The sequence below is a fragment of the Acomys minous genome (genome assembly GCF_964271855.1).
Source record: "Acomys minous genome assembly, chromosome: 16".
Lineage (NCBI taxonomy): Eukaryota > Metazoa > Chordata > Mammalia > Rodentia > Muridae > Acomys > Acomys minous.
In genome coordinates, this window is record NC_140498.1 from 59486797 (window position 1) to 59514043 (window position 27247).

The 27247-nt window shown below is 42.4% G+C and overlaps 2 protein-coding genes across 3 annotated transcripts in view; both read left to right on the forward strand.

The window, feature by feature from the left end:
* The window catches only part of LOC311586011 (uncharacterized protein), a 40814-nt gene extending 32584 nt beyond the window's left edge, over positions 1-8230 (forward strand). For both annotated transcript variants that reach the window (XM_084761805.1, XM_084761804.1), the window contains one exon: positions 6411-8230. In XM_084761805.1, the coding sequence (XP_084617931.1) occupies positions 6428-7651 (1224 nt within the window). In that variant the 5' untranslated portion in view covers positions 6411-6427 and the 3' untranslated portion in view covers positions 7652-8230. The remainder of the gene's footprint in view (positions 1-6410) is intronic.
* Positions 2207-27094, forward strand: LOC311587161 (uncharacterized protein; the record flags this gene model as incomplete). The annotated part of the gene is made up of 4 exons (XM_084763659.1): positions 2207-2311; positions 4918-5044; positions 25057-25117; positions 26209-27094. Coding segments are annotated over exons 1-4 (1077 nt in total), but the record flags the coding sequence as incomplete, so codon positions are not given.
* Positions 27095-27247: the final 153 nt, after the last annotated feature.

The window sequence follows — 27247 nt, forward strand, 5'->3', positions numbered from 1 at the left end:
TATGAAAAAGAAACCACCAAACAAAAAACAAAAGAAAAGACAAAACTCAGGTCTCACTGGAATTTCTTTCAAAGAATTGCACAGTCACACTAGTTCTGTATTTGTGTTCCGGGAAACTGGAGTACTGTAGTTCAAAATGTACAGTTAATAAAATCTTCTTACAAAGGAATAAGTCTTTGAGAAGTTACTAAGGTGCTGAATGATGAATAAATGCCAATCCAAGGCTGGGCTGTGGTGGTGCCCGCCTTTACTCCTAGCACTTGGGAGGCGGAGGCTGGTGGATCGCTGTGAGTTCAAGGCCAGCCTGGACTACAAAGTGAGTCTAGGCCAGCTAAGGCTACACAGGGAAACCCAGTCTTGAAAAACAAAAACAAACAAACAAACAAAAAATATTAATCCAAACAAACAAGAAGAAAGAAAGAAAAAACAGGATAAAACAATACAGTTAACTGCTCTTCTGGATGTTGTAGAAGACCCTGCTTCATTTCCCAGCTGTCACTTAGTGCTGACCATCATTGGCACCTACAGTTCCAGGGCATACAGCGCCATCTTCTGACGTCTGTCACATCACACACACATGGTGTCCACTCATACAATCAAGCAAAAGGCCCATGCAAAATTGTTAATTTTTTTTTTTACAAAATTAAAAGGATACACAATGATGGTGCAAAAGTTAAACACCTGTTGTCCAATATAGCAGGAGAATCAGGCTGAATGTCGTGAACACAGGCCATCCTGGTAGAAGAAATGATGCCCTCTGCCAAAGGTGGAAAGCCAAGATGTAGTGAAGGTCAGAACAAAAGAAAATACTTGATATGTACAAGCACCTAACTTCAATGTCCATTTCAGGCTTTGAACTTTTTCAAACCTACTTTATTTGGGGTTCTTTAATGCTTACACCTCCCTTCCAACCCACCTACCCTAGATGGGAGAGAAAAGAGGTTAATGGGAACAGGAGAAGTAGACCTTTTTAGACTCAGTGCCTTGGATCATTTCCACTCTCCTTAGGATTCCAGCAGACCCATTAAACAGCAAACCAGCAATTCAGCAGAGGTGACTGCAACCGCCGCAGCCGGAACCCAGAGCAGCAGCTGGAACCTGGAGCAGCAGCCTGAACCTCAAAGCTTTCTCTGGAGCGGTTCTCTCTAGGAGTCAAACAAGCCAATTCATACCCCACACTTGGAATCAAAACAAAAACATGTTTACATCCACTACAGCCCATCAGCTAGACACATAAAAAATAAGTCTGGCCAGCAAGCTGATTTAGAAAAGCAAGCAAGCAAGCAAACAAACAAAAAAACCTTTTTCTACTGTAAAGGGGGGCAGCAAGAGAAGGAAACTCGCCAACCATAAGAAAGTGGACACATAAAAGAGGAAGTGGGGAGGTTCTAGGTACACAAAGTCCTCTCCGGTAAAGCACGACCTCCGTAAAGACTCCAGCTGCAAATGGTTCCATAAGCAACCCCAAAGAAAGGTACAAACCAGAAACAAGTGTTCAAATTTGAACAAATTGTTCAAAGCATCATTTACTTTACTAACACAGCCATTTTTGTTGTTGTTGTTTTTCTTTGTTTTTTCACCTTCCAACTGAGGAAGACATTAACTGTTTTCTCCAAGGCTTGTCTCACACCTATCAGGTGAAAATGGCTGCGGTTTACCTGAAGCCAGCAGGAAGCCACAAAAACAAAACAAAACACTACACAACAAAACAAAACCCTTTTGTTTCCTAAAATCTTTCTTTAATTGTTACTATTCTGGGCACCCTTCCAACGTGTGGGACAGACTGATAACTGCACTGAAAGTTAGTAATGAGCTTTGCAAGCAAGCTAGGCAGGAGGTAGAGGGGGAAATTCCTAGTGAGTGTTGTGAGGGGAGCTCAGATAAGTTCAGAAATCCTGAGGCTGTGAACACAGGGTCACTGCACGCAAAGGGGAGGGGCAAGCGGCTGAGGGTCCGGAGTGGGAGTGGCCTGTCCTCCCTCAGGATGTGCGGGGGGGGGGGGGGGGGAAGAGACTGGTAAACTCTAGGAGGACAGTCACGAGGGCTACTGAAATGCAAATCTGTACATAACCGGAAAAGGTCGGACCTGGAGCCTCTGCGCTCTAATCCTAAGGGAGGAGTTCATGTCGCTCAAAACGCACTGACCAGTCAGGGCCTCTAGGCGGACTTGCCGGTCGGAGGAGGCATGTTCTTCCGGGTGCGGTGAGGCTGGCTGAGCTCTATAACTAAGCACGCTTCAGTGTGATGTGGACTGAGCTCTTCTGCTGCGTTCTGTGATCTGAGCTCTGGGAAGCCCAGAAGCTGCGACATGGTGAGTGCAGCGTCACTGCCCACAGCGGGGAGGAGAAAGAGGCCTAGCGGCGGAAGCTGGTGTGGTGGTTCTTTCCCGGGGCAGAGTGGGAACCGGTGTCCAGATGGAAGGTCTCTTTTTGAAAGACCCCCGAAGGGAGACCCTCACTCAATCCTCGGGATGGCGCGCACCCAAAGACACATAAACGACCGTCTTGCTGTAAACACATGAGGCAGTTTATTGGCGGAGCTCCGGGTCGACACGTGTCTCACGCAGGAGACAGAGGGGTCGACCCAGAAGCCCATGGGTTAGGGGTTTATATGGGCAAGGGTCGGGGGGAGTGGGAAGTTTTGGCGCGGCCACACACGATTGGTTGTTTCAAACATTTGAACTTATAGCCAATCAACAATCATAGGAAAAAATGGTTTCTAAATGATCCTAACAGTTACCCTTTTCTTTTGTTTTGTTTTTTTTTTTTTATTTGTTTTTTTCCGAGACAAGGTCTTTCTGTGTTAGCCTTGGCTGTCCTGGAGTCACTTGGTAGACCAGGCTGGCCTCGAACTCTAAATCTAATCGAACATCTAAAATAATGAATGTAGGCCGGGCTGGTGGCGCACGCCTTTAATCCCAGCACTCGGGAGGCAGAGGCAGGCGGATCGCTGTGAGTTCGTGCCAGCCTGGTCTACAAAGTAAGTCCAGGACAGACAAGGCTACACAGAGAAACCCTGTCTCGAAAAACCAAAAAATAAAAAATAAAATAAAATAATGAATGTAAGTCAATCTCCATCACATCTTGTCATTCTCAACTTAAAATATCTATCTAGACATCTTAATCCCTAAATAACTAAACTTCATTGTAAAACTAAGCTACCTGGTCTTCAACCCCATCAGAGACTTTAGAAGGAATAACCCTTGATTGCCTGAGTATGCCAGGAGTGTAGGTTAGTAGCTTTCCAAATGAGAAGATGAGAGAGACAGTTTGCTTCCTAAACAGTCACCCAAAACTCTCTATAACATTGGAGCGTCTTCTTCAGCCTTCTAGTCCAGTATATCTGACAGGCATATTTGTGAAAAGGAAGTATTGAGGACTTGCTTACTCTGTCTTGGCAGAGTTTGGCTGTCGACTCTGCCTGCATCCAAGCTTACCTTTTTTTAAGGCAGAATTCTGTCTGTGTCAGAAAGGAGAACGTTTTCCCCAGTGGCTCGTTTGCCACATTTGAAGCCATCTCCATAAGGAGGTTTGCTGATGGTCATCATTGTCTTTGAGGCAGGCTGGATGTTGTTAGGAGTTAACCTGTTTTATTCTCATTGTCAAAGAATCTTTAAAGTAAAACTTTTTTTTTTTTTTTTGGTTTTTCAAGACAGGGTCTCTCTGTATAGCCTTGGCTGTCCTGGACTCGCTTTGTAGACCAGGCTGGCCTCGAACTCACAGGCATCTGCCTGCCTCTGCCTCCCGAGTGCTGGGATTAAAGGCGTGCGCCACCATGCCCGGCTAAGTAAAACATTTTTTTTTTTGAGACAAGCTTTCTTTGTGTATCCTTGGCTGTCCTAAACTCACTCTGTAGACCAGGCTGGCCTCGAACGCACAGTGATCCTCCTGCCTCTGCCTCTCAAATGCTGGGATTAAAGGTATGTCCTACCATACCCGGCAATAAAAACATTTTTAAATGTCATATTCTGTGTCTCTGAGGTTTTTGAAGACCTTATCTAAATATTTTACCTTATCTTTCTATAGAATCATATCTATCTGTTGCACCTAAGATGTATATTCTTGTGATAAAAGTAGACTAGTAATCGATATAACCATGATTTGATCAACTATCAATTAACTTGTATAGCTCTTCCCTCACTCATCCCCTTCCCTCCCTTGGTCCTCAGAGGGGGGAGCCCTGCTCCCCTAACATCTGAACTCAGCCCATCAAGTCTCATCTGTACTGCCTGTAACCTCTTCCTCTTTGATCGACTTGCTCTGGAGAGTCAGGGTCTTAATATGTACCTCTGACTGTCCTGGACCTGGTTCCATAGTCCACGATTGCATCAGACTGAACGACATACACCTGCCTCTGCCTGCTAAGTGCTGGGATTAAAGGCATGAGCCAATGCACGCAGCTTGTCCATAACTTTTTGTAGATAGTAATTGTTGATACATTTTCTCTGATGTTTGCTCAGTACTGTCTATCTGCTTGTCTTTTTTTCTTTATGGCTATTAATTGGCATTTCTCTTGCAAGGCTATATCCTATTCAAAGGCTGAAGAAATGACATCGAAGCCGGGCGTGGTGGCGCACGCCTTTAATCCCAGCACTCGGGAGGCAGAGGCAGGTGGATCGCTGTGAGTTCGAGGCCAGCCTGGTCTAAAAGTGAGTCCAGGACAGCCAAGGCTACACAGAGAAACCCTGTCTCAAAAAACAAAACAAAACAAAACAAAACAAATGACATCGGTGAACCTCATTATTCAGTTTCCTTCTGAAATGATTGGTGATTACTTTATAACTTCAAGGAACTTTATAATTTCAAGGAATAAGTGTGCGAAGCACCAGAATTATATGATTATATTATTGATGAAGTATATATGTACAGTATTGTTAGTTATCTGCTGTCTGTTGAACACATGTGTGGGACATTTTAGAGTGCCATGAACTATGAAGATGTGCGTGTGAACTTCACTCGGGAAGAGTGGGCTTTGCTGGATCCTTCCCAGAAGAGTCTCTACATAGAGGTGATGCTGGAGACCTGCAGGAACCTCACTGCTGTAGGTAAGACTGAATTTTCCTTTAGGGTTTAAAATAAGGGAGAAAACAGCTTCTTGGTTCTTGATGCTCTTCTGTAGTTTCAGTTGAGAACGAGGAAGAGTGAGGAGAGTAAATGAGGCCTGGTTCTGAGGTTCACTGAAGAAAGGAGCTGAAATGTTGCCTCATTTCCAATCACACATCATGTGTTTTCTGGTATTATATTTTAGGCTACAATTGGGAAGACCCTAATATTGAAGAACATTGTCAAAGTCCTAGGGGACGTGGAAGGTAATTTTCATGTGCGAGCTGATACAAATATGCCTCTGAGGAAATTTTAATGTGTCCTGGAAGTTTTCAAGAAAAGCAGCAGTGCAAAAAAAAAAAAAAAAAAAACCACTACTTTAAGTGTATTGACGATTACTAAATTCTCAGAAAACTGTGTACCTTGATGTCAAGTATCTGATTTGTGTTTGAAAGGCGTTCCTCTAAGAAAGAAGACAAGGAAACAATGCCTTAACAGATACACTCTTTCAATCATAGCTCCATTAGAGCTGTGCTGTAGAACTGCCAGTCTGTTTAGCCTCATACTACTCCAAAGCCTTCTAAGACGCAAACAGTCTATAGTAAAGCGTGTTACTCATATCTTTGTAGTAATGTTGCTGAGTTTAGTGAGAGGGCCAGTTGATGACAGTCAAGAAAGTTGTTGTGGAGGAACCTTAATCGCTATCTCACATTTTTATAAGGAACAAAGAGCCCAAATGTCAACACAATGTGGAAATCTCTCATTTGTTATTCTTCCTGTAATGGGTATAGCATACGTCACAATTGATACACGCCATGTGAGTCAAGCATATTGGAAGAAGCAACATACCTCTCTGTTCCCAGAATATGTAGAATAAATGTAGCAGCCCCACTTTGTGCAGACTTTCTTAGTGGGATACAAGTTTACAATTAATTGGTTTTCCAACTTCATTGGGACTACATCCACAAACTCACACTGCAGAAAATCCCTATGAGTACTAGGAATGCGGAAATTCTTCTATTTTTCCTTGTTTACTTTGCAAATGTGTTATCACTCACACTATAGGAATATTTATGAATGCAATCAGTGTAGTAAAGCTCTGAGCTCCTTCAGTTCCCTTTAAATAGCTGTAAAAACTCATATAGAAAAATGATGTAGTAAATGCTCTTACCATCACAGGCATCTTCAAGGATGCAAAACAATCCATAACAAAGGAGAACACCATGGATGTAAACAAAGTGATGAAACCTTAAGATCTGATTCCTCTTTACATCTAGAGTCATTTGTAAAATTAATTCATACAGATAAAAATGTTCCTCAGTGGAATGAATGTGGTAAACCTTTCACATGTGCCAATTATCTTTGCAGGTACGAAAAAAGTCATAATGAAGAGAAACCTTATGAAGTTATTCAATATGGTGAAGCCTTTGCACATCACAGTAGTCTCCAAATATATAAAAGAACACATAGTGGAGAGAAACCCTATAAATGTCCTCAATGTGATAAAGCCTTTTCACAACACAGTCGTCTCCAAAGACATGAAAGAATACATACTAGAGAGAAACCCCACAAATGTAATCACTGTGGTAAAGCCTTTGCACATCCCAGTCGTCTTCAAATTCATGACAGAATTCATACTAGAGAGAAACCTTACAAATGTACTCAATGCGATAAAGGATTTTCGGAATTGTCTAGTCTTCAAAGACATGAAAGAACACACACTGGAGAGAAACCCTATGAATGTAACCAATGTAGTAAAGCCTTTGCACAACACGGTGGTCTCCAGGTACATAAAAGGATACATACTGGAGAGAAACCATATGAATGTAACCAGTGTGGTAAAGCCTTTGCACATCACGGTGGTCTCCAGGTACATAAAAGGACACATACTGGAGAGAAACCATATGAATGTAACCAGTGTGGTAAAGCCTTTGCACAACACAGTCATCTCCAAAGACATAAAAGAACACATACTGGAGAGAAACCCTATGAATGTAAGCAATGTGGGAAAGCCTTTGCACGTGACAGTCATCTTCAACGGCATGAAAGAATTCACACTGGAGAGAAACCCTATGAAGGTATTCAACATGGTGAAGCCTTTGCCTGTCACAGTCATCTCTAGATACATAAAAGAGCACCTACTGAAGAGAAACCCCATGAATGTAAGCACTGTGGTAAAGCCTTTGCATATAATGGTCTTCTTCAAATACATGAAAGAACACATACTGGGGAGAAGCCCTATGGATGTAATCAGTGTGGTAAAGCCTTTTCACAACTCAGTCATCTACAAGTACATAAAAGAACACATACTGGGGAGAAGCCCTATGGATGTAATCAGTGCTGTAAAGCCTTTTCACAACTTGGTACTCTACAAGTACATAAAAGAGTACATACTGGAGAGACGCCCTATGAGTGTAACGACTGTGGTAAAGCCTTTGCTTATAAGTCTCTTCTTCAAATACATGAAAGAACACACACCGGAGAGAAACCCTACAGTTGTCATCACTGTGGTAAAGCCTTTGTACATCACAGTGATCTTCAAAGGCATGACAAAATTCACACTGGAGAGAAACCTTAAAAATGTAATCAATGCAGTAAAGCATGTTTAGAACACTATAGTCTCCAAAGACATGAAAGAACACACCCTGGAGAGAAACCCTACGGATGTAAGCAATGTGGGAAAGGCTTTCCAGAGTACAGTCATCTTCAAAGGAATGAAAGAATTCACACTGGGGAGCAACCCTATTAAGGTATTCATTTGCGTGTCACAGTCACCTCCAAATACATAAAATGAAGAGAAACCCCATTGACAGAGAGATAAACCTGTGTTTTGTTACGATCCTGAGAGTGGGATAAAGGACAGACTTGAGAGAGAACAGGCGATGTTAATTCACTAGAAGATGAACCCCCTCCTGCAGGAGCTTGATTGTGGCCAGCTGAAAACCACATGGACAGACTCTGGGAGGAGCTACATATCTGAGCCCAAATCAGGCGAACACAACACAATACAATGACTTTGCATTCTGTACCTGTACTGTGTGTGCTTGCTTGCGCACTGACGTCCTTCAGTGTATTCCGTGGGAAGTGTAACCATGACCCCCCCGCACCCCCCGCCCCCGCCTCAAAATGTATGTATAAAAATTTATACTGCTTGTCAAAAAAAAAAATATACCCAGGTGAAAACTCAATTTTTGGTTGCTCTATTTTTGTCACTTGCAATGGATTCCATCCTTTGAATCCAAAAACCAACCCATCTAGCAGGGACCTCATCGCCTTAAAATGATAGGAGACAGAGGAGTAAGGGAGCATCTTCATCCTCTGCATCACAAGGACACCTGTGGGAAGAGGAGTCAGTACTCCTCGTGGGTACCCAAGTTTGGTTCCTCCTACCCACATCAGGTGGCTCAGAACTACTTATATTTCTAGGTACAGGACATCTGATGCATTTTTCTGGCCTCCTAGGTCACCAGATATGCAAATGGAGGACAGAAACTCACATGTGTGATTCCATATTGTAAAAAAGGTTTTCTTCACACATATGCATGCTATTTTTAAGTTAAAAATTATTTAACTTAGGTGCATAAGCTTTGCCACTGTACACCAAGTGCATGTCAGTTATCAGTGGAAGCCAGAAGACAGTGGCTGATCCCCTATGGTCAGAGTTAGAGTGTTGTGAGCTGTCCTTTGGGTGCTGGGACTCAAAGCTAGTTCATCTTTACTTCAGCCCTGATAGTATCAGAAACTAACTTAGACTTGGTGCTGAAAGAAGTTTTCCAGCCCACAATATTAGGAAAAAGTACCAAAAAAAAAAAAAAAAAAAAAAAAAGATCAGGAGAGCTGCATGTGGTGGCTCACACCTTGAATCCCAGCTCTAGGGAGGCAGAGGCAGGCAGATCTCTGTGAGTTCGAGGCAGGCCTGGTCTACTAAGTGAGTCTATGACAGCCAAGGCTACCCAGAGTAACCTTGTCCCAAAAAACCAAAAAATGAAAAATAAAAATAAATTAAAAAAAAATTAAGAATGATCAGGAGAAAAACTGACAATACACATATTTCAAAAGTGGTTGCCCACTTGGCCACATCCAGAAGACTGAGTTTACTTCACATGTGGTCAATAGGCACCAAGAGAGCCCTCAAGGACACATCATGTTAGGCGTACCCCTGCTTGAGGTTCTGCCTACTGTAAGGAGAGAAAAGGAACTTGCAGGCATGAAGACTGACTGGTCTGAATGGGTTTATAGTCTGAGCCGCTGACGCCTTGCAGAGTATCCTGCACTCTAGGCAGGCATGACACAGCTGCATAACTCAGTTTTTTTCGTTAGTTCCTTAGTAAGGATGAGTGGCCGAGCCTGGCTTCTTAGAGCAGCCAGGACACAGGCTGTGCTCCTAATTCCAGTAACAGAAGAAGGCTCCCATTAAATGGAGCCCTCTTGCCTTACACTCCATGTCTTCCAAAGATGAGCAATATTGGTTTTTTAATCATTGAGTCTGTTCTAACTCATCAAAGGTCAAGGGCCGAGTTCTGTCTGTATTCTACAGATGGTGAAACCCAGGCTCACAGAGATAAGTGGATCTCCAATATAGTTAAGTTTAAACGCGCATCTTACTCATCCCAGCATTGTAATCAGTCACTAAACGAAGCTGAGGCCCCCTAAGCCAGGCGTGGTAGCGCAGGCCTGTAGGCACAGTGCTTAGAGAGTAGAGGCAGCAATTTCAGGATTTCAGAGTCACCCAGGGTGAGAGTGGCCAGTGGTGTGGTAGGAGTCCCACAGAAGCAAGGGGGGCTGTGATTGGTTCAGGCCAGTGGGCATCATCTTCTCTGCAGCTCCAGGACTCCAGGGCCATGACACCAGTAAGTGATAGCTGAGGTACTTACCACACATGTTTTCTAATGCTTCCTGTCCAAGGCAGCCTAGGTCACTTCAGGGTCAGACTCTTGCTGGTCATGAAAGAGGGATAATTAGCCTCAGGCAAGGATGAGCTCCCTAATTACATCTAATGCAAAGCGTTCACCCCCAGAACTAGACGCACAACCAATAGATATCAAATCAGCAAGTTTTATACATCTTACAAATACAAAAAAGAAGAGATTGAAAGTAAAGAATTTGGGGAAGAAATCGAGAAAAGAGAAGGAAAGGGGCAAGTGATGTAATATGTTTTTAATTAAAATGTGTGCAAATAAATATTAAATCAAAAGGTAGCTGGAAGGATAGCATAGCAGTTAAGAGCCCTGGGTGGTGTTACAGAAGACACAGGTTCCATTTCAGAGAGCACCTGCTAGCTAATCCCTTTTAGGAGCTTCAGTCACAAGGGAAATGATAGTCCCTCCTGGCCTGTGAAGGTACTGTATACAGACACATGCTTGCAAATTGCCCAGATACATCAAAGAAAAATGAAGCTTAAAAAAATGGAATCCTCTAGCAGGTTACCACGAAGAGACTTGATACCCTATGAGCATATACAGAGGGGAGGAAATCCCCCTCAGGAACAGTCATAGGGGAGGGGAATAAGGGGAAAATGGGAGGGAGGCAAGAATGGGAGGATACAAGGGATGGGCTAACCTTTGAGATGTAACAAGAATAAATTAATAAAAAATTAAAAAATCAAAGGGAAAAAATGGAATCCTCTTTAGTGATGCCATAGCCCAGAGACAGACAGCCGCCAGGGCTATTTAAAATGAACCTCTTGGGGCTGGAGAGATGGCTTTAGTGGTTAAGAGCACGGTCTGCTCTTCCAGAGGGCCTGAGTTCAATTCCCAACAACCACATGGTGGCTCACAGCCATCTCTAATGAGATCTGCCGCCCTCTTCTGGTGAGCAGGTGTACATGCAAGAGGAGCACTGTATATGTAATAAACAAACAAACAAATAAATAAATCTCCTTTTGAAAAAAAATGAGCCTCTTATGGTCCTGCATGGGAGCAGCTGTAACCTTCCTGTGAGCCAGTCTTCTCAGAGGCAAAACCAGCCATTTTCTAGCTCCTCATCAAAGAATTGGAGCCACAGCGCTGATGGGTGACTTTTCCTTAATGCTTTATTGGCTTGCGTCTTCTGACCTTTGTATGTGAGAATTGTGGCATTAATGAATGTTTTCCATTTGTCTTCTAGACCATAGTATATACTCTAGAAATTAGATTTGCTCTATAAATATCCATCTGCCTTAGGGGCTGGACTTGCAGTCTTCCGTCCCTATTTAAGTTATTCAACGTATAACCTGGGAGCTCAACCTAAAATAAACTTGAGGGTATGTGGAATGCAAAGTCTGTTTTAGCCCGAATCCTCTGATTGTTAGCCAGAGCTGAATAGATGCTATCATTAAGGAGATTTTTCTTTCTTTCTTTTTTTTTTTGGTTTTTCGAGACAGGGTTTCTCTGTGTAGCATTAGCCATCCTGGACTCACTTTGTAGACCAGGCTGGCCTCGAACTCACAGCGCTCCGCCTGCCTCTGCCTCCCATGCGCCACCACTCCGGGCTATTTTTTTTTTTTTGAGATTTTTCTTTATTAACCTCTTAGGTATGTGGGAGTGATTTTCCCCGGAAAGAGAGATTCATTCTAGAACAGCTTCATCTCCGGCATTTTAGAAAAACAAATGTTTCTGAAACAAGCTTTCCTATGTTGAATCAGTAGGCCTTGATCCCAATCTGTTTCTACCGAGCTCAGTGATGTTACTGTGACCTTGATTAAACTAACTACATTCGTATAGGGCTGTACCACCACTCAGCTTTAAAATTACTCGTTGAGTCATATGGTCCAACAATCAGCTGCAGTAACAGGAAAAAGGATTTGCATGTGGAGCACGGCTTCGGCCTCCACACCAGAATAGAAGCACTAGCTTTTTTTTTTTTGAAGATTTATTTATTTTATTTATTGCATATGAGTGCTTTATCTGCAGAAGAGGGCATCTGGTTACATTCTAGATGGTTGTGAGCACCATGTGGTTGCTGGGAATTGAACTCAGGACCTCTGGAAGAGCAGGCAGCGCTCTTAACCACTGAGCCACCTCTCCAGCCCTAGAAGCACTAGCTTATTGTGTACGTCACAGGGAGAAATAAGACAGGCAAACAGCTGCTGGAGTCACCATTATGAAAAGGGACCTGATTATGGTAGGATAAGTGATTTTGTAATTTCCCAGCTTGTGTCAATTCATGTCAGGTAAATGAAGACAGACCAGATTTATATAGGTGGACAATTTGAGGATGTTAGCTGATCGAATCAATATTGGATTTCCAATTAGGGGACTGTCCTTGGCAGATATGTACGATCCACTTTCACTGTTAAAGTCAGCTGTGAGGGTTGAGACACAGGCCATTACCTGTAACTGTGTGTGTCGGGTTACAGGTGCCAACAGCTAACACTGCATGTAGGGTCAAGAACAAACAGCATGCTATTAATGCTATTTCCTTTGCCATGCAGTGGTCTGCTCTGTTCAGAGTCACTATATCTATCTTTATTTTCAAATATATTTATCTCTTTTTAAAGTCAATTATTGATTTCGTCTTTGAAATTTGATTTTGTCTAAACATATCATTATTGTTCTACTCTCTTATTTCTTCTTATTCTCCAATGTTTACAGGTCATTAAAATTTTCATTCTACCCTGTCTGCCCTCACCTGCACCTCCACCCAAGGCACAGCCAGCAGAGGTGCACTACATCCTGTCCTCAGATGTCTGCTCCAAGGCTCTTGACTGCATCCCCGAGGAGTTCTGCACCAGGAACATGCAGCCAACACCAGGGATAACCAGATGCCTAAAGGCCAGCTTAAGAACACAATCAACAAGACCTCAGACAATTTGGCACCACCAAGGTCCAGCTCTCCTACAAGCAAATGGACCAAGAAGCAAGCTGGAGTAGCCACTCTAAGATCTAATAAAATAGAATTTCAACCAAAATCAAAAGAGTTAGGGAAGGAGACTTCATATTCATCAAAGAAAAAATCTACAAGGATGACATCTTAACTCTGACCATCTATGCACCAAATGCAATGGCACCCACATTCATAAAAGAAACATTACTAAAGGTTAAATCACACACCTGACCACACACATTAATAGTAGGAGACCTCAACACCACACTCAACCAATGAACATATCATTGAGTAACTAAACAGAAATAAGGAAACTAACAAAGGTTATGAATCAAATGGACCTACCAAATATCTACCCAGAAAATTGAAATAACTCCTTGTGTCTTATCAGACGAATTAAATCTGTACTTCAGCAACAACAGGAAGCCAGCCCACAAACTCATAGAAACTGAGCAGCTTTTTACTTGGTGACCCCTGGGTCAGGGAAGAAATAGAGAAAGAAATTAAAGATTTTCTAGAATTCAAATGAAAATGAAGGCACAGCATACCCAAATTTATGGAACACAATAAACATGGTTCTTTTTCTTTTCTTTTTTTTTTGTTTTTTTTTGGTTTTTGTTTGTTTGTTTGTTTGTTGTTTTTGTTTTTTGTTTTTTTTTTGAGAGAGAGGGTCTCTCTGTGTTAGCCTTGGCTGTCCTGGACTCATTTTGTAGATCAGGCTGGCCTAGAGATCTGCCTGCCCCTGCCTCCTGAGTGCTGGGATTAAAGGCGTGTGCCACCATGCCCAGCTTGAACACGGTTCTAAGAGGCAAGTTCATAGCACCAAGTGCCTTCATAAAGAAATTATAGACACCTCAGATTAGCAATTTAAAAGCACACCAGAAATATCTAGAACAAAAAGAAACAAACACTGCCAGGAGAAGGAAACAATAGGAAGTAGTCAAACTCTAGGCTGAAATCAGTAAATTAGAAACAAAACAAATCAAAGAATCAATAATACCAAGAGCTCGTTCTTTGAAAAAAATAACAAGGTAGAGAAACCCTTTGCTAAACTAGCTAAAAGGCAGAGAGACAGTATCCAAATAAACAAAATCAGAAATGAAAAAGGGGATATATAATAGACACTGAAGAAATCCAAAGTATCATTAGGTCTTACTTCAGAAGCCTGTACTCCACAAAATTATAAAATCTAAAGGTAATGGATGATTTCCTTGGTAGATACCACTTACCAAAGTTAAATCAAGTCAAGTAAACATTTTTGAGATCATTCCATTTTTAATATATTTATTTAATCACTTTTCAGTCTGATGCCAGCTTTCTCACTCATCTGCCAGTCCCATCCTCTTCTTCTTCTTCTTCTTCTTCTTCTTCTTCTTCTTCTTCTTCTTCTTCTTCTTCTTCTCCTTCTTCTTCTTCCTCTTCCTCTTCTTCTAGAAGGTGAGGCCCCCCAAGTGGTACTAACCCATTCACCTCAAGTCACAGCAGAACTAAGAACATCCTCTTGCAGTGAGGCGAGGCAAGGCAGCCCAGCTAGGAGAAAGGAATCCAAAGGCAGGTAACAGAGTCAGAGACAGCCACCTCTCCCCTGATTCCAACTGTTACAGGATCCACAGGATAACCAAGCTGCACATAAGCTACATATATGGAGGGGATCTAGGTCCAGCTTATGCATGCTTTTGGTTGATGGTTCAGTTTCTGTGAGCCCCTATGGGCCCAGGTTAGTTTCCTCTGTAAGTCTTCTTGTGGTGTTCTTTGACAGTTATGCTAGGCTTCAGTCTGTAGCATAGCAGAATATCATTCATAGTATCATGTAAACTATTTAAATAGACCTGTAACCCCTAAGGGAATAGAAGCAGTCATTAAAACACTCCCAACCAAAAAGAAGCCCATGTCCAGAGAGTTTTAATTCAGAATTCTACCAGACTCTCAAAGAAGAGCTAATACCAATACTCCTCAAACTATTCCACAAAATAGAAACAGGTGGAACATTGTGAAACTCATTTTCTAAGGCCACAGTCACTCTGATACCTAAACACACAATGACTCAACAAAGAAAGAGTATTTCAAGCCAATTTTCCTTATGAACTGAAGCAAAGATACTCAACAAAATATTCAAAAACTGAATCCACAAACACAAAAACCATTACCCACCATGATCAAGTAGGCTTCATTGCAGGGATGCAAGGATGGTTCAACAAAGGAAGATCCATCCATGTAACCCACCACATAAACAAACTGAAAGAAAAAAAAGCCCACCCATGATCAGCTCATTAGATGCTGAAAAGCCTTTGATAAATCCAACACTCCTTCATGATACAAGTCTTATAGAGATCAGGGATACAAGGTACATACCTAAACACAATAAAGTCAATATACAGCAAGTCACCATCCAACATCAAAATAAATGGAGAGAAACTTAAAGACATTCCACTAAAAGCAGGGACAAGACAAGGTTGCCCCCCTCTCTTATTTGGTACAAGATAGTAATTGAAGTTCTAGATAGAGCAACAACACAACAAAGAGATATCAAGAGGATACAGATTGGAAAGGAAGAAGTCCTAGTATTGATGTTTGTAGATGATATGTTCGTATACATAAGGGACCCCAAAATTCTACCAAAGAACCCCTACATCGGATAAACCCTTTCAACCAAGTGACTGGATGCAAAATTAGCCACAAATAAATCCTGTACAATAAGAGAACTTCTGAAGTATCACTAACCCTGATTTCAAACTGTTCTACAGAGCGATAATAATAAAAACAGCATGACATTGTCATTAAAACAGAGAGGTGGGCTTGGACAATCAAGCTTGGCTTGGATATCAGTAATTAGTCAGTAATTAGTCTTGAGTCTCATGAGTCAACCTCCTGAGTGCAAATCCATGGATAGAAGATGTACTCCCAATGTATACTGTTTTGTCAATATATTTTAACAATATTGTAGGCTGCAACTTTTCCATTCCTACTTTATTTGGGGTTCTTTAAATGCTTATACTCCCTGCCAGCCCACCTACCCTAGATGGGAGAGAACAGAGATTTAGGGGAGCAGGAGAAGTAGACATTATTGAATTCAGTTCCTGGGAGCAATTTCCCTGGAGTAGTGTGCAAGATTTCAGCAGACCCGCAATTCCACCAAAGTTGCTGCTGGAACCTGCAACAGGAGCCAGAGCCTGGAGCCTTGAAGCATTCTTTGGAGTGGTCCTCTCTTGGCGCATCTTGAAGGGGAACAATGAACAGGCAAACAGTACCAAGACCCAAAAAACCTCTGTATCCTGTTTGGAGCTCATATATATACTATGCTGTTTTTCAGCTGGCAAAAACCAAGGCCCTCCTTCCCCACTAAGTGGTTCGACTTCTAAGTGGATAAACATCACCCATTCTTTCACAAGTCTCTCCCCCATCCCACACTTGGGCAAAATTGTTAATTTTTTTTTACAAAATTAAAAGGATACATAATGATGGTGTGAAGCTTAAACACCTGTAGTCCAATACAGCAGGAGAATCAGACAAGCTGAATGTCATGAACACAGGCTATTCTGGTAGAAGAAATGATGCCCTCTGCCAAAGTTGGAAAGCTGAGATGTAGTGATGGTCAGGACAAAAGCAAATACTTGATATGTACAAGCACCTAACTTCAATGTCCACTGCGGGCTTTGAACTTTTTCAAACCTACTTTATTTGGGGTTCTTTAATGCTTACACCTCCCTTCCAACCCACCTACCCTAGATGGGAGAGAACAGAGGTTAATGGGAACAGGAGAAGTAGACCTTTTTAGACTCAGTGCCTTGGATCAATTCAACCCTCCTTAGGATTCCAGCAGACCCATTAAACAGCAAACCAGCAATTCAGCAGAGGTGACTGCAACTGCCACAGCCGGAACCCAGGGCAGCAGCTGGAACCTGGAGCAGCAGCGGCCTGAACCTCAAAGCTTTCTCTGGAGCGGTTCTCTCTAGGAGCCAAACAATAAGAAGCAAAGCCAGCCACACGTGGTGGTGCATGCCTTTAATCCCAGCACTGGGGAGGCAGAGGCAGGCGGATCGCTGTGAGTTCGAGGCCAGCCTGGTCCACAAAGTGAGTCCAGGACGGCAAAGGCTACACAGAGGAAACCCTGTCTCAAAAAAAAAAAAAAAAGAAAAGAAAAAAAGGAAGCAAAGCCCAAACCGAAAAAAGCCAATTCACACCTCACACTTGGAATCAAAACAGAAACATGTTTACATCCACTCCAGCCCATCACCTAAAAATATTAAAAATAAGAAGTCTGGCCAGCAAGCTGATTCAGAAAAGCAAGCAAACAAACAAACAAAAAAACCTTTTTCTACTGTAAAGAGGGGCAGCAAGAGAAGGAAACCTGCCAACCCTAAGAAAATGGACACATAAAACAGGAAATGGAGAGGCTCTAGGTACACAAAGTCCTCTCTGGTAAAGCACTACCTCCAGAAAGACTCCAGCTGCAAATGGTTCCATAAGCAACCCCAAAGAAAGGTAAAACCAGAAACAAGTTTTCAAATTTGAACAAATTGTTCAAAGCATCATTTACTTTACTAACACAGCCATTTTTCGTTTTTGCTTTGTTTTTTCCACCTTCCGACTGAGGAAGATATTAACTGTTTTCTCCAAGGCTTGTCTCATACCTACCTGGTGAAAATGGCTGCGGTTTACCTGAAGCCAGCAGGAAGCCACAAAAACAAAACAAAACACTACACAACAAAACAAAACCCTTTTGTTTCCTAAAATCTTTCTTTAATTGTTACTATTCTGGGCACCCTTCCAACGTGTGGGACAGGTTAATAACTCCACTGCAAGTTAGTAATGGGCTTTGCAAGCAAGCTAGGCAGGAGGTAGAGGGGGAAATTCCTAGTGAGTGTTGTGAGGGGAGCTCAGAGAAGCTCAGAAATCCTGAGGCTGTGATCACAGGGTCACTGCACGCAAAGGGGAGGAGCAAGCGGGTGAGTGGCCGGAGCGGGAGTGGCCTGTCCTCCCTCAGGATGTGCGGGGAAAGAGACTGGTAAACTCTAGGAGGACAGTCACGAGGGCTACTGAAATGCAAATCTGTACATAACCGGAAAAGGTCGGACCTGGAGCCTCTGCGCTCTAATCCTAAGGGAGGAGTTCATGTCGCTCAAAACTCTCTGGCCAATCAGGGCCTCTAGGCGGACTCGCCGGTCGGAGGAGGCGTGTTCTTCCGGGTGCGGTGAGGCAGGCTGAGCTCTATAACTAAGCACGCTTCAGTGTGATGTGGACTGAGCTCTTCTGCTGGGTTCTGTGATCTGAGCTCTGGGAAGCCCAGAAGCTGCGACATGGTGAGTGCAGCGTCACTGCCCACAGCGGGGAGGAGAAAGAGGCCGAGCGGCGGGAGCTGGTGTGGTGGTTCTTTCCCGGGGCAGAGTGGGAACCGGTGTCCAGATGGAAGGTCTCTTTTTGAAAGACCCCCGAAGGGAGACCCTCACTCAAGCCTCGGGATGGCGTGCACCCAAAGACACATAAACGACCGTCTTGCTGTAAACACATGAGGCAGTTTATTGGCGGAGCTCCGGGTCGACACGTGTCTCACGCAGGAGACAGAGGGGTCAACCCAGAAGCCCATGGGTTAGGGGTTTATATGGGCAAGGGTCGGGGGGAGTGGGAAGTTTTGGCGCGGCCACACACGATTGGTTGTTTCAAACATTTGAACTTATAGCCAATCAACAATCATAGGAAAAAATGGTTTCTAAGTGATCCTAACAGTTACCCTTTTCTTTTGTTTTTTTGTTTTTTTGTTTTTTTCCGAGACAAGGTCTCTCTGTGTTAGCCTTGGCTGTCCTGGAGTCACTTGGTAGACCAGGCTGGCCTCGAACTCAGAGCGATCCGTCCGTCTCTGCCTCCCGAGTGCTGGGATTACAGGTGTGCGCCACCACGCCCGGCCCCTTTTCTTTATTGTAACAGAATAAGGTAATTTTAGTAGTCAGAATTATCTTCTCCAATGTTAAAACATTTGTTTGCTTTAAGTGAGTCTCTCTAAAGTAAATAGCACTCCACCCCCAATCCCTTTTCTATTATTGGCAAATGAGAGAACCAGAGTGCACAGAGTAAGTGCTGGTAAGTAATTTATTTGATTTTGATTTTGACTACAATTCTATAGTTCTTGTTTAAAGGACATCTTTGTATTTCCTTTTATCAGTGGTACCATCAATGTTGTGTAATTTTATTAAATATAATATATTTATCTTTTTGTTTATCTCAAAAATGATAGACCCCCTATTTTTGTCGTCTGAAAATATACTATATTATGTTATGAGTTCCTTGAGTTTCTGTTGCCTTGAGGACTTTCTGTGGAGAAACAGTTTAAGTTTCCCTCCCTATCCTAATGGCTTGCCTCCCCTCGTTTCTTGGCTAGTGCGTGTTTTCCAGTTGTTGCAATCATCAAAGTTTGAGTTTTTTCTACTTAAGTGGTTGATATGTTTAACACATTGGTTTGGGGTTTAAAAAATGTCTTCATATATTATTGTCTGTATCATAATTGGGTTGTTTCAGAGTCTACAGTCATCTGAGGGCGCTTCAGTTGGCTGGTTGCTGTGTCTGTGAGGGAGATGATGATGGTTGATGTGGGAAGGCTCTTCTCCTATCTTGAAGCCAGTGAACCTGGACTGGAAAAGAGGACCAGCCAAGTGTGAGACAGTGACCAAGCAAGCGAGACTGGACACAATCTTTGTCCATGCTTTTATGCCTTCATTTTCTATCTTGAGTTTCAGGCCTAAGCTCCCAACATGATGGACTGTGATGACACAGCCAACCAAAAAACCCATTAATTACCTAAGATACATTTGGTTAGAGGATTTAATCATGGCAGCAGAGAAGTAAGTTACTGTAACAACCAATAGGATGCAAAAGGTGATTTTGCTTCTGGACAGAACCAGGGAATGTTTTGTTTGGAGTAGTATGGAAAATATCAGGACTTTGGATGGCAAAATATTTACAAACCTGAAAACAGCTTAATTGGCTCTTCTTAAAGACCCTGGAGGTTAGGAGCGTTGAGAGCAATGCAAACAGAGGAAATCGAGGCAATAGGATTTCAGTGGAAAATAACCTCTATGGGAAATGACAAATACAAGTCATTTGTGTGACATTTTGGCCTCTATCCTTCTTATTTTCCTCAAGCCCTGAAAAATTGTGTTACGCAGAATTAAAAACTAGTGAGCTGATTTGTTACATGGAAACTGAGTCTTTGGGTGGTGATTCCTAGTGAGTCATTCAGGACTACAGTGAAACTAAGCAACAAGCAGGGCAGAAATAAATGCAAAGTCTGGGTTGCAAAGCAAAACAGCAAACAGCACTATGCAATTTCAAATGGCAGTCAAGTGCTGCAAAGAGAGAAGAATCACCAGGAAGATTATCACCATTAAGAAGAAGGCTCTGGAAAAAAAAAAAGAAGAAGAAGGCCCTGGCTTTGGATTAGAGGCCCTAAGAGGGGGCCCTAAGGCTAACACTCCCTCCTGCAAAGCTTTGACTTCATGGAAGGAGTGTGCAATGTGATTGCTAGTGCCAGGAAGGAACTTCATGTAAAACCTGCTGGGACCGTGCTTCAAGTGCGGCGTGGTCCTTCCCTATTTAGAAGCCAAACTTGACAGGATCACCTACATTGTGTTCTGGAAAATGGAAAGATGCAATATTGGCGGTCATGGATTCTTCCTCTGTGGTTTCAGCTCAGCACTGCTCCAGCCATCTGTGTTGGGCAGAGTCAGAGCCCCAGTGAGGAGACTGAGTGTTCATTGCACCGAAGCTTGAGGGTGAAGCCACAGTTGCACTGTGAGACCACAAGATATTGAGATACCTAAACTAGGAGACACCTGCCATGGAGAGATGCATGTAGGGAGTAGAAATAACCAAACTGAGAGATGTCTGAGAAGTTGCAGGGATAGGGCCATAAGCCCTTTGAAATTGTAGCCCCGTGTGTCTGAGACAGAGCTAGAGGATTTGGTGTTTCCCCCGCTTGTTTCCTTGCCTTGGTCCAGTCTTCCCTCACTATGTCCCCATCACTCTATTAGAATGGAAAGGGTTGTTCTGGGTCATTGTATGTTGGAAAGATATAACTTGTTTTCTGATTTATCAAGATGCGGCGAACAGATTATCTTGAGTGTCAGGAGAGACTTTGGACATTTGAACAGGGTTGGGGCTGTTGCACACTATTAGGGTCACTGACGTTAAATGCATTTTCATCATGAGATGACCATGAGCCTATTGTGAATGTAGTTGGTTCACTCGGAAAGCTCCCAGAGAGGATGATGTCTTTGAACACTTGTCTTTCTTTGTGGCTTTCTTTGGGTAACTTTTGTAGGAAGAGCCTTTCTAGATTTCTTTTTTTTTTCAATTGGGCATGGAATCTGAGGAACAGTCAGCTTCCTTCTCATGCTGTTATGCCTTCACCATTATAGACTCTAACCCTGAACCACAAAAGATACAATAGAAGCAATTGCTATCCGGTGCTAAGCTATTTCTAGCCTGATGTTTTCATATTTGCTGGGAACTGTTAGGCTTGGGCCCCCTGGGGCCACGCCCTGGCCTGTATGCAATTGTTATTCTGTCCTGGCAGCTTCCTGTTGTGAACATTGTGCCTCGTTGAGCTGACCACAGTTCCTGTTTTGCACCCTGGTTACCTTGGTCTTGTGCTGGGGACTTTCTACCTACATCGTCTTGTATTTTTCCACCTGCCTCTGTACTGCATAAAAGGCCTTGGCCCCTCCTCATTTAAACGGCATTCTCTTAGAAAGCATGACCTGCTGTCTTGAGTGTTCTTCACCCCGCAGTCCCTCACTCGATATGTTGGGGTAATTGCAGCAATATTTTTAATTTTGTTGATTTTGTTTTTTGTTTTTGAAGACAAAGTTCCTCTGTGTAGCCCTGGTTGTCCTCAGAGTAGGTGTGCAAGCCAAGAAGTGCCTGGAAGTTCGAGATCGCCTGGCTCTGGTTCCAGAGTGCTGTGGTTAGATGTGGGCCAACATGACTGTCTTTGTATTTTTATATTACGGGCTGATGCGCCTGGAACGTAGGTTTTTGTACATGTCAAGCCTTTGCTGCTGTCCTGAGCTTCACTCACATCTTGAATTTTGAAATTTATCAGAGATTACATTCTATTTCTCAGGATGGCATGCATTCATGACATTAACCCTGCCTGAGTCCACTGAGTGATTAGATTGCCAGTGTGTAACCTGTTATATTTATTTTGAATTTTTTGAATGAATATAATGAATATGAGTTTCTTTTTTTTTTTTCTGAGACAGGGTCTCTCTGTGTAGCCTTGGCTGTCCTAGACTCACTTTATAGACCAGGCTGGCCTCGAACTCACAGCGATCCACCTGCCTCTGCCTCCCAAGTGCTGGGATTAAAGGCATGTGCTACCACGCCCAGCTTAAATATGAGTATTTGCCTGTAACGCATGAAGATGCCCCTCATGAGCGCCTGGTCTTCCCAGTAGTCAGAAGATGGCGTCAGAACTCTTGATCTTGGAATAATGGATAGTTGCGAGTCCCTACGTAAGACCTGGCAATTGAGCCCAGTTACTTTCAAGAGCAGCAGGAGCTCTTCCTTGCTGAACCGTTTCTCCTGCCCTACGTTGTCATGTGTCCATTTGTGTCTGTTTAAATATACATTCCCTTTCAGTAGATCTTATTAATGTCGCAGTTTTTCTTTTTTAAATTAAACATTTTTTATTTTTTTACATATGCAGTTATATTACACATATAAACAATAAACTATGCATAACAAGAAGAACCATGACATAATCAGGAATTATAGAAATGTTACATTCGTAGTGTTTTGGCTATTTGTATTTGACAGCCTGGAAGAAAACATCTTTCTTATCTTGGTTCATCTAAAATAATGAATGTAAGCCGAACTGGTGGCGCACGCCTTTAATCCCAGTACTCGGGAGGCAGAGGCAGGCGGATCGCTGTGAGTTCATGCCAGCCTGGCCTACAAAGTAAGTCCAGGACAGACAAGGCTACACAGAGAAACCCTTTCTCGAAAAACCAAAAAAAAAAAAAAAAATAATGAATGTAAGTCAATCTCGATCACATCTTGTCATTCTCAACTTAAAATATCTATCTAGACATCTTAACCCCTAAACAACTAAACTTCATTGTAAAACTAAGCTACCTGGTCTTCAACCCCATCAGAGACTTTAGAAGGAATAACCCTTGATTGCCTGAGTATGCCAGGAGTGTAGGTTAGTAGCTTTCCAAATGAGAAAACGACAGAGACAGTTTGCTTCCTAAACAGTCACCCAAAACTCTCTATAACATTGGAGCGTCTTCTTCAGCCTTCTAGTCCAGTATATCTGACAGGCATATTTGTGAAAAGGAACTATTGAGGACTTGCTTACTCTGTCTTGGCAGAGTTTGGCTGTCGACTCTGCCTGCATCCAAGCTTACCTTTTTTTAAGGCAGAATTCTGTCTGTGTTAGAAAGGAGAATGTTTTCCCCAGTGGCTCGTTTGCCACATTTGAAGCCATCTCCATAAGGAGGTTTGCTGATGGTCATCATTTTCTTTGAGGCAGGCTGGATGTTGTTAGGAGTTAACCTGTTTTATTCTCATTGTCAAAGAATCTTTAAAGTAAACTTTTTTTTTTTTTTTGGTTTTTCAAGACAGGGTCTCTCTGTATAGCCTTGGCTGTCCTGGACTCGCTTTGTAGACCAGGCTGGCCTCGAACTCACAGGCATCTGCCTGCCTCTGCCTCCCGAGTGCTGGGATTAAAGGCGTGCGCCACCATGCCCGGCTAAGTAAAACATTTTTTTTTTGAGACAAGCTTTCTCTGTGTATCCTTGGCTGTCCTAAACTCACTCTGTAGACCAGGCTGGCCTCGAACGCACAGTGATCCTCCTGCTTCTGCCTCCCAAATGCGGGGATTAAAGGCGTGTGCTTCCACAGCTGGCAATAAAAACATTTTTAAATGTCATATTCTGTGTCTCTGAGGTTTTTGAAGACCTTATCTAAATATTTTACCTTATCTTCCTATAGAATCATATCTATCTGTTGCACCTAAAATGTATATTCTTGTGATAAAAGTAGACTAGTAATCGATATAACCATGATTTGATCAACTATCAATTAACTTGTGTAGCTCTTCCCTCACTCATCTCCTTCCCTCCCTCGGTCCTCAGAGGGGGGAGCCCTGCTCCCCTAACATCTGAACTTAGCCCATCAAGTCTCATCTGTACTGCCTGTAACCTCTTCCTCATTGATCGATTTGCTCTGGAGAGTCAGGGTCTTAATATGTACCTCTGACTGTCCTGGACCTGGTTCCATAGTCCACGATTGCATCAGACTGAACGACATACACCTGCCTCTGCCTCCTAAGTGCTGGGATTAAAGGCATGAGCCAATGCACGCAGCTTGTCCGTAACTTTTTGTAGATAGTAATTGTTGATACATTTTCTCTGATGTTTGCTCAGTACTGTCTATCTGCTTGTCTTTCTTTCTTTATGGCTGCTAATTCGCATTTCTCTTGCAAGGCTATATCCTATTCAAAGGCTGAAGAAATGACATCGACGCCGGGCGTGGTGGCGCACGCCTTTAATCCCAGCACTCGGGAGGCAGAGGCACGTGGATCGCTGTGAATTCGAGGCCAGCCTGGTCTAAAAGTGAGTCCAGGACAGCCAAGGCTACACAGAGAAACCCTGTCTCAAAAAACAAAACAAAACAAAACAAAACAAATGACATCAGTGAACCTCATTATTCAGTTTCCTTTTGAAATGATTGGTGATTACTTTATAACTTCAAGGAACTTTATAATTTCAAGGAATAAATGTGGGAAGCACCAGAATTATATGATTATATTATTGGTGAAGTATATATGTACAGTATTGTTAGTTATCTGCTGTCTGTTGAACACATGTGTGGGACATTTTAGAGTGCCGTGAACGATGAAGATGTGCGTGTAAACTTCACTCGGGAAGAGTGGGCTTTGCTGGATCCTTCCCAGAAGAGTCTCTACACAGAGGTGATGCTGGAGACCTACAGGAACCTCACTGCTGTAGGTAAGACTGAATTTTCCTTTAGGTTTTAAAATAAGGGAGAAAACTGCTTCTTGGTTCTTGATGCTCTTCTGTAGTTCCAATGGAGCACGAGGAAAAATGAGGAGAGTAAATGAGGCCTGGTTCTGAGGTTCACTGAAGAAAGGAGCTGAAATTTTGCCTCATTTCCAATAATACATCATGTATTTTCTGGTATTATATTTTAGGCTACAATTGGGAAGACCATAATATTGAAGAACATTGTCAAAGTCCTAGGAGACGTGGAAGGTAATTTTCATGTGCGAGCTGATACAAATATGCCTCTAAGGAAATTTTAATGTGTCCTGGAAGTTTTCAAGAAAAGCAGCAGTGCAAAAAAAACCACTACTTTAAGTGTATTGACGATTACTAAATTCTCACAAAACCGTGTACCTTGATGTCAAGTATCTGATTTGTGTTTGAAAGGCGTTCCTCTAAGAAAGAAGACAAGGAAACAATGCCTTAACAGATACACTCTTTCAATCATAGCTCCATTAGAGTTGTGCTGTAGAACTGCCAGTCTGTTTAGCCTCATACTACTCCAAAGCCTTCTAATAAGCAAACAGTCTATAGTAAAGCGTGTTACTCATATCTTTGTAGTAATGTTGCTGAGTTTAGTGAGAGGGCCAGTTGATGAGAGTCAAGAAAGTTGTTGTGGAGGAACCTTAATCGCTATCTCACATTTTTATAAGGAACAAAGAGCCCAAATGTCAACACAATGTGGAAATCTCTCATTTGTTATTCTTCCTGTAATGGGTATAGCATACATCACAATTGATACACGCCATGTGAGTCAAGCATATTGGAAGAAGCAACATACCTCTCTGTTCCCAGAATAAGTAGAATATATGTAGCAGTCCCCACTTTGTGTAGACTTTCTTAGTGGGATACAAGTTTACAATTAATTGGTTTTCCAACTTCATTGGGACTACATCCACAAACTCACACTGCAGAAAATCCCTATGAGTACTAGGAATGCGGAAATCCTTCTGTTTTTCCTGGTTTACTTTGCAAATGTAATATCACTCACACTATAGGAATATTTATGAATGCAATCAGTGTAGCAAAGCTCTGAGCTCCTTCAATTCTCTTTAAATAGCTGTAAAAACTCATATAGAAAAATGATGTAGTAAATGCTCTTACCATCACAGGCATCTTCAAGGATGCAAAACAATCCATAACAAAGGTGAACACCATGGATGTAAACAAAGTGATGAAACCTTAAGATCTGATTCCTCTTTACATCTAGAGTCATTTGTAAAATTAATTCATACAGATAAAAATGTTCCTCAGTGGAATGAATGTGGTAAACCTTTCACATGTGCCAATTATCTTTGCAGGTACGAAAAAAGTCATAATGAAGAGAAACCTTATGATGTTATTCAATATGGTGAAGTCTTTGCACATCACAGTAGTCTCCAAATATATAAAAGTACACATAGTGGAGAGAAACCCTATAAATGTCCTCAATGTGATAAAGCCTTTTCACAACACAGTCGTCTCCAAAGACATGAAAGAATACATACTAGAGAGAAACCCCACAAATGTAATCACTGTGGTAAAGCCTTTGCACATCCCAGTCGTCTTCAAATTCATGACAGAATTCATACTAGAGAGAAACCTTACAAATGTACTCAATGTGATAAAGGATTTTCGCAACTGTCTAGTCTTCAAAGACATGAAAGAACACACACTGGAGAGAAACCCTATGAATGTAACCAATGTGGTAAAGCCTTTGCATATCACGGTGGTCTCCAGGTACATAAAAGGACACATACTGGAGAGAAACCATATGAATGTAACCAGTGTGGTAAAGCCTTTGCACAACACAGTCATCTCCAAACACATAAAAGAACACATACTGGAGAGAAACCCTATGAATGTAAGCAATGTGGGAAAGCCTTTGCACGTGACAGTCATCTTCAAAGGCATGAAAGAATTCACACTGGAGAGAAACCCTATGAAGGTATTCAACATGGTGAAGCCTTTGCCTGTCACAGTCATCTCCAGATACATAAAAGAGCACCTACTGAAGAGAAACCCCATGAATGTAAGCACTGTGGTAAGGCCTTTGCATATAATGGTCTTCTTCAAATACATAAAAGAACACATACTGGGGAGAAGCCCTATGGATGTAATCAGTGTGGTAAAGCCTTTTCACAACTCAGTCATCTACAAGTACATAAAAGAGTACATACTGGGGAGAAGCCCTATGGATGTAATCAGTGCTGTAAAGCCTTTTCACGACTTGGTACTCTACAAGTACATAAAAGAGTACATACTGGAGAGAAGCCCTATGAGTGTAACGACTGTGGTAAAGCCTTTGCTTATAAGTCTCTTCTTCAAATACATGAAAGAACACACACCGGAGAGAAACCC